Consider the following 7,777-nt stretch of genomic DNA (forward strand, 5'->3'; position numbering starts at 1 on the left):
GTAGAGTTGGAAGAGAAAAATGGAAAAACATCTGCAATACTGGGAAAAATGGATTGTGTATGTGACCACAAGAGATGTCCACTGACCCACTTCTGTATGGACTGACATGTATCCCCATGAGAATAGCGTGCGTATGTATGTATGTATGTATGTATGTATGTATGTATGTATGTGTATGACAATGTAAAGGTGACCGACTGCTTGTTGTATGTTATTGCACGTGCGAGGGCCCGTTCATCGCTGCTTAAACCTTTAATTATTACATTTATTATCATTTCTATTTTTTTTAGGCCTTCTCTGAAGGTGTAGAAGGCCCCAAAGGTTCCCCACTGTATGTATCACTTCCTCATGCAGTATTTGACATCTGACACATGTTGACTCGAGTTACTCAGGATTTCAGATTTCAAATACATGATGTGAACTAATGCAGAACTGTCATTTCTTCATTCTGTTAAAAGAACTGAATGAACATATATAGCAGTTTAGGAAAACACATTTTATTTGGCTGGATTTCACAAACTGGGGAATGAAAACAATTCAGTTTTTATCAAAATACTTCAGCTTGCCTGAAGGATCTGGAATGATCTGTGGGGAAGAAGTGATTCAATTAGTGCATTTTTTTTTTTTAAATAAAAAGAAACAAAATACAGTGAATATCTCTAGTAAATGAGTTTAAGTCAAGATAAGATTTTTTTTTTTTTTTTTTAACATCAGAAACTCTGAGGGCACAATTCTAATGAGACTCACAGCAGCTGTCTATTTTAGTTAATATATTGTTTTTCTTTTTTTGTCAGAGAACTTGCTTTTCCAAATGACTTAACAAAAAAAGTACCCTATCCGAGTTATTCTAAAAATATTAGCCAGTGACCAAAGGAGATGTCGACTCTGTTGTACTTACGGTGTCACTTCCTGGTTTCCATCCAGCTGGACATACTGTGGTGTGAGGAGGGGGAAAGAGAAGATTTCCATTAGATCTTTAAAAGAAAGTGAGCTCAGAGAATGCACTGGAAACAGGTTCAGTACTTCACTATAGCCAAAAGGGAAGGGCTGAATTTTCTCTCCATAAAATGAAAATATACAGTATACATAAACAAAAGAAAGAAAATAGGAAACCTTCTCCGTGTTTATCTGTATACTGGAAGGCCTGAACCAGCCGTAGAGTTTCATCCACCGATCTTCCCACCGGGAGATCATTCATGGTGATCTGCCTCAAGGTTCCTTTGTCATCGATAATGAAAAGACCCCTAGTGGAAACACAGAAACATCACCCACACGCTTTAGAAACGAGCTGGCAATTTACCTCAAATCAATAATACTTCATACAATAAATTAGTACAGGGAAATGATCTCCTGTACTGGTCTTTATTTCTGCAATTATAAGCAGCTTTGGATGAATGAATAATCAAGGAAAAATAATAAATGTGAAATGTCACCTTAGCGTGTGTCCCTGGTCCTCCAGGTAGACTCCATAGTCTTTTGAAATCTGATGAGTAAGGTCTGACAGCAGAGGGATTTTCATTTGACCTAGTCCACCCTGCTTCCTGGGAGTATTGATCCTGTTAAAGTAGAAAATGGTAGCAGAAAACATTTACTTTAGCCAAAAAAACTCAAGTCTATTAAAATCAATTTCAATCAATGAAATTAAAATCAAATTAAAACAGGAAGCCCTGGACAACTGTTTTCACTGGCTTTGGCGTGAACTAATCAGTGATCATACCATGCAAGGTGGGTGAACTGGGAGTCCACGGAGCAGGCGACCACCTCGGTGTTGATGGCCTGAAACTCGTGCACACGGTCGCTGAACGCAATGATCTCGGTAGGACAGACAAAAGTGCTGAAAAAGAAGCAACAAAGACATTTACATAAGAATATACATATGTACTAGGCTGTCAGTTTAGCGCGTTAATTAGATTAATTACACTGCTAATTGACGTGTTATAAAAATTAACGCAATTAATTATGAGTGGCAAAATGCGCGAGCATTTAGAAATTTGGCCCATTGAGGGACCCGTAGTTCACTTGGCAGTGGCAGGTCACTTCCCTCCTGCTGCTAGTCAAACTAACAAAGCAGTAACAGACCTGGATGCGACTAAGATTAAGATTCCCAGAATATTCAAATTTTTTGAGATAGGATATTTGAGTTTTCTTAAACTGTAAACCATGATCAGCAATATTAAAATAATAAAAGGCTTGCAATATTTCAGTTGATTTGTAATGAATCCAGAATGTATGACATTTTTGTTTTTGTAATTGCATTACAGAAAATAAAGAACTTTATCACAATATTCTAATTTTCTGAGACAGTCCTGTACATTAATGAGATAAATATAGTAACAATGCACATATATATGCCTTAGGTTCTTACCAGCATGGTATTAACCATTAATATGTGTGCAGACAAGGTAAAAAAAAAAAAAAAAAAAGAATTGCTGTATTGAGTCAGCTTTAGTTTTAATTTTGAATTGAGAGTCTGCTTAAGTGCCTATTTCAGACTCAGCCTTATTTTATTTCTGAATTGTATTTATTTAACTGTATTTGCATTGCATTTTTGAATAATGCACCTGGCCTAATTGGTTTGCTGATGTGCTTGAGCTTTTTCTTTTGAATTTCATTTATGAAACGCACTTCACCAATAAAATTGTGGATTTCAAATCTTCTTTTCATTCTCTTCAGTGTATTCAATTGATTAGTCATGCTCTGCAATTATGTAATGTCCTAGAATTAGAATTCTTTATTTGGGGACCTTTAGCAGATATGAGATTAAAATGCGATTAATTAGATTAATTAATTATAAATCCTGTAATTAATTAGATACATTCTTTTAATCGCCTGACAGCACTAATATTTACATATATAAACTTTATACTTACAAATCCAAGGGATAGAAGAAAAACACAAGGTATTTTCCTCGGTAGTCGGACAGCTTCAGCTCTTTGAATTCCCCGTTGATGACGGCTGTTCCTTCCCAGTGCGGTGCAGGCTTTGAAACTTAAATGGGAAGAAAAACAAATGCACAAATGAGCCAACATGCATCATCACCAGTGTTGGGACTAACGCATTATTTAGTAACGCGTTACAGTAACGCTGTTAGTTTTGCGGTAACTAATACTCATTACTTTTTAAATTCAGTTACGCAATTACCGTTACCAAACAGTACACGATGCACCATGAAAATCCATACAGTACCTGCTGAAATGAAGGCTAGAGGGGCATTATTGGGAGCATTTAAATTAATGTTTTTAAAGTTTTTAAAGTAACTAAAAAGTTACTTTTCATAGTAACACATTACTTTTTGGTCTAAGTAACTGAGTTACTGAGTTACTTTTTAATGAAGTAACTAGTAACGGTAACTACACTGATCATCACAGATATGATTATTATTGGACAGTGAGCCAAATTTCAGAATATTGTCTGTTAAGACCACCACAAAGGATTAGGCATATAACTATGACTGTGTGAGGCAATTGCGAACTTTCCTTTAAGAAGTATGTCAAAAATATTGCAACAACATTTTATAAATTATAAATGTGGCATACAGTAAATTTCTTTTCCTTTTTTAATAAATCCTCCAGTTCCTTCCTTTGCAGTGGCATCCAAATTTATCTGCCACTCTTCAGCGCAAAATAAAAAACTTAATGACTGAGCTGAAAAGGGAAATGCTTTGCACTTGGCTCCTCAAATTAACATTTCATTCTAAATTATACATATATATATGGCTTATTTTCTCACTCTGCGGTCTCTCTTTTTCCAAAGTCTTCTATCCCATTTGCAGTAGTCTACATGCAGTTACTGCTAGAGCAAACAATGTGTCTGTAGTCACACAAAAGTAGACACTAGCATGAAGTCTAAAACCTTATCTTGCCATATGGCAGGAAAAATAAATAAGAAAATGGAGTGAGGGGAAACGTGATAAGACAGCCCTTGCTCTCTCCAAATTCAGACATTTCAAACAAGTGCAAATGCATGCATTTGTATTGTCATTTTGTTTTAATGCAAGTTTAAAAAAATTAAAGCAACAAGGAGAAATTCAAGACAATACACCAACAGAAGGCCGTAAGGAGGTTTCAACAACACAGAGGCAAGCTTTCATACAAACACATTGTAAAGTGTGCATAAAGGTTTTTAAAGCTTTCTTGTTGATGTTAATATGGTTAATAGACTTAATATATTTTTTGGTTTCATTTTCAAGATAAGAAGTTTTTGATTAACAACAACATTTATGGATATGCCATTTGGCTAACTGTATAATGAGATTGATGATAGTGTTTTTCTTTCGCAAAAGGAAACGCAGTATAATAAAACAATATATGTTCAAAATGTGTTTAAAACAATTCAGACGTCTGACAGCCTGTCCTAACTGCATGCAAGCATCCGACTATCGCGTCGCACTGCGTGGCATCGGACGCTCTCTGTCCACACTGAAAGCGTTATGGGCCCCCCACGTTATTTTGATTGACAGCTGAAACTCGCTTTTTGAAAGGCCAATTTATGGTTCCGCGTTACACCAACGCAGACCCTACGGCGTAGGGTACTCGGCGACACGCGCCGAACGGTGTGCGTCGCCGAGTACCCTAAATCAGGCTTTATTCACCGCACTACCCGCCCGTGCGCTCCTGAAAGAAACTCCTAAAAGAGTAAAGAGACAAGTAAAAGATGGGTGAGTACTTCACTTGTAATCTTCCTACGTTTGTACTTTCTAAACAGAAAACAAGCTTGATATTGTGATATTTAAATTGTTCTTCTATTTTCTTCCTATCTCTCGCATTGAAAGCCGGTTGAAAGCGCTGTAGGAAACGGTCACGGATGAGGAACGGCTGATCCAGTTATTCAAAATGAGTTATCTGTATGATACCTCCTCATTTCACTACAAAAACCTCAATAAAGTTGCAGAAAGAAATGTTATTATATATCATCTTATTATTATATCTTATTATTTTATCAGAAGCTTCCAGCTCCCTGGTGATCTCCCTCCAGCAGCTGCCACTTTATTGAGGTTCTTGTATTGAAATGACCGTTTCCTACAGCGCTTTCAACGCGAGCGACAGGAAGAAAATAGACACCGGGCGTCCGACAAATGTTCAGCTCAAAACGGCGCGCCGCATCGCGCTGCGTCGCTCGCGGCCAGTTTGGACAGTCCAATAGAAAATAAAGCAATGGAATTGATGCTCGCTTGCGTCGCATGCAGTTATTAGGACACGGTGTGAGTCAGGATGTGGAAATCAGCAAAAGAGCGACTATGACGGCGGCTTCTTGTTCATTTTATTCAAAAAAACATTGCCGCTTGAAGCTTCTCTCACTCTAATTTTCTAACTTAATATTGAACACAAGCCACAGACCCAGCAGCACTTAATCATCTCCTATAAGTTCTACATCTTTGGTGTTGTTGTCTTCTTTGGATAGATCACACAATCTAATACGTCACAGCAGCTTCGCTCCAACCTCCTACTTCTGCTCCAGGTGCTGAATTGTAGTGGAAAAGAAACCAGGCCGAGTTGAGAAGAGTAGAGCCAAGTAGGTACTAGTGGGAAAGAGCCATAAGTGCAGGGGGAGTGTTGCTGCAGCGTCACAGGTCACGTGTCTGAGGGGGCGGGGAAAGACAAACTATCCCGTTCTTATTAATGACGTGTCCTACAATAACCACCCAGATTCACATGTAAATGGATAAATACTGTCCTACGGTAAGAAGCTAATTAACCCTCATGACACAGCCAGTTCCAGAACAAGCAGCAGCTTTTATCGGTGGCAGCTGTTTGTCCTGACAGCAGAGCAGCAGCTGGAACCACAACCACAACACTGTCTGCATGCACATGTTCATCTCAATTAACAACCAGCAGTCAATGCATGAAGTCTCCCCCCCGCAGGGACTCACTCTTGGCTTTGCTGAGGTGCAGAGAGTGGTCGGACCCGGGGACGCGGAAAGCCTCCCCGGGATAGACGTGTCCCCCCGCGTAGTTGTGGCACTGCGAGGTCTTCACGTGTTCGTCCGCAGAGACGGAGAGCAGCAGCGCTGCGAGCAGGACGGAGGACAGACCGGTCCTTCCTCCGGGCAGGGGGGGGGACTCCATGCTGCAGGCTCGGGGTGCACGTAGTAGCTGAGTCCTGCAGTCACCAGCTGCTGCAGGAGGAAGACCGTTTCCCTTTCCCTCCTTCTTCATTGGACATTCTTCTTCTTCTTCTCTAAGTTTATTGGTGGATCGCGACCAACATTAGGTGCACACCGCCCCCTACTGGACCGGAGTGTAACATCAGGAATGGCAATACAGGCCAGTTGTTCAAAAGTAATCTGATCGGATTTTGGTTATCGGATTGGAGGAAAATTCAGGAGGAAAATGTCGAAAAACTTTAAAATTGGTCAAATAATATATAAAAAATAAATAATACATAAAAAATATAAAAAATAATTATATATATATATATATATATATATATATATATATATATATATATATATATATATATATATATAATATAAATCATTTAGTGTAAATACTTTTATTTATATTTTGCACTTGACTTGTTTAACCGTTACAGTGATAAAGTAGATAAAGTAAACATAGGCTACCAATTAAGCCTTTCAGTATAGTAAAGTAAAATAAAAATTGAAAATGAAAAAATGAAATAATCAAACAGATTTCAATAACATATAATATAAGTAAAGGTCTGGAGGCTGATGCACACCTAAAACAAGACTTGGTGAAACAGGTGCGTTGGAGTAGGTAGGAGTGAATCAAGGAGAAAAAAAAAAAAAAAAAAAAAAAAAAAAGGGGTCTCCCGCACACTGTAAAGTCAAATGCAAAAAACTTTAATAGGGTAAACAAAAAAGCAACGTTTCGGTCCACAGGACCTTTCTCAAGCAGAGATTTTTTATATACAGTATATAATATACTGTATATATATATATATATATATAGACCAACCTCTGGCGTTCTGTCAGAATGAGGGACTGACTGGACGTGTAGTAAGGGATGCAATAGTTAGAAATTATTTTTCTAAGGAAAATAATAGGGGAGGAAAAGAAAGAAACAAAATATAAATAAATACATAAGCACATAAATAAATAAAATAAGTTAGTCACATCCAGAGGTGTCAAAAGTATTCACATTCATTACTCAGGTAGAAGTATAGATACTAGAGTTTAAAAATACTCCTGTAGAAGTTGAAGTATCAACTCAAGTTTTTTACTCAAGTAAAAGTATAAAAGTACTGGTTTCAAAATACGTTTTAGTTGCAGGAATCTGAGGGAACGGATGTAAGAACAAAACTGGACAAGAACATCTGAAACAACCACAACCAAATTCACTCTATCCGGATGGAGCAATTTAACTGGATAGTTTTTTATTAAAGGCCGAAATGAAATAGAGTAACGAGGCTGTTTTTAAAATGTAAGGAGTAAAAAGTACAGATAATTGCGTGAAAATGTAAGGAGTAAAAGTAAAAAGTCGTAAAAAGTCGTACTTAAGTAAGGTAACGAAGTATTTGTACTTCGTTACTTGACACCTCTGGTCACATCTATATCCTATTGTCCAGCCCTGTCTCTTAAAGGGGTTGTGTTTCATAAAGAGTTTCTGATCATCGAGAAAGTGTCAGCTATGGAGTCATGACAAGAAAAAAGCAGCAACTTGATAGTCGCAAGATAATTCTGAAAGACTTGTCTGTTCAATAATCTTGGCTTTAAATATTTACTTGGCATTTAAATGTTTTTGTACATGGACAAATATAAAAAAGAGAGAAAGAAACAAAAAACCTTTCCCCCATTAAAAAGCAAAGCTTCAAATAC

The 7,777-nt window shown here is 37.5% G+C and overlaps 1 protein-coding gene across 1 annotated transcript; it reads right to left on the reverse strand.

The window, feature by feature from the left end:
• Positions 1–473: 473 nt before the first annotated feature.
• prdx4 (peroxiredoxin 4) lies at positions 474–6,146 on the reverse strand. The gene is made up of 7 exons (XM_061740842.1): positions 5,870–6,146; positions 2,871–2,988; positions 1,718–1,834; positions 1,434–1,556; positions 1,114–1,244; positions 899–933; positions 474–585 (listed from the first exon to the last, which is right to left on the reverse strand). The coding sequence occupies exons 1-7, from the start codon at positions 6,063–6,065 to the stop codon at positions 538–540; spliced, it is 768 nt and encodes a 255-aa protein (XP_061596826.1). The 5' UTR covers positions 6,066–6,146; the 3' UTR covers positions 474–537.
• Between the last annotated feature and the right edge of the window lie 1,631 nt (positions 6,147–7,777).

The sequence above is a fragment of the Cololabis saira genome, chromosome 14, assembly GCF_033807715.1.
Source record: "Cololabis saira isolate AMF1-May2022 chromosome 14, fColSai1.1, whole genome shotgun sequence".
Classification (NCBI taxonomy): Eukaryota; Metazoa; Chordata; class Actinopteri; order Beloniformes; family Belonidae; genus Cololabis; species Cololabis saira.

Excerpts from the sequence above, each read along its gene's own strand:
- prdx4 (XM_061740842.1), bottom strand. The coding sequence starts at position 6,065 with ATGGAGTCCCCCCCCCTGCCCGGAGGAAGGACCGGTCTGTCCTCCGTC. Across the intron at positions 2,989-5,869 it reads GCACCTCAGCAAAGCCAAGA|TTTCAAAGCCTGCACCGCAC; the intron begins GTGAGTCCCTGC and ends TTCCCATTTAAG. Across the intron at positions 934-1,113 it reads TACAGATAAACACGGAGAAG|TATGTCCAGCTGGATGGAAA; the intron begins GTTTCCTATTTT and ends CTCACACCACAG.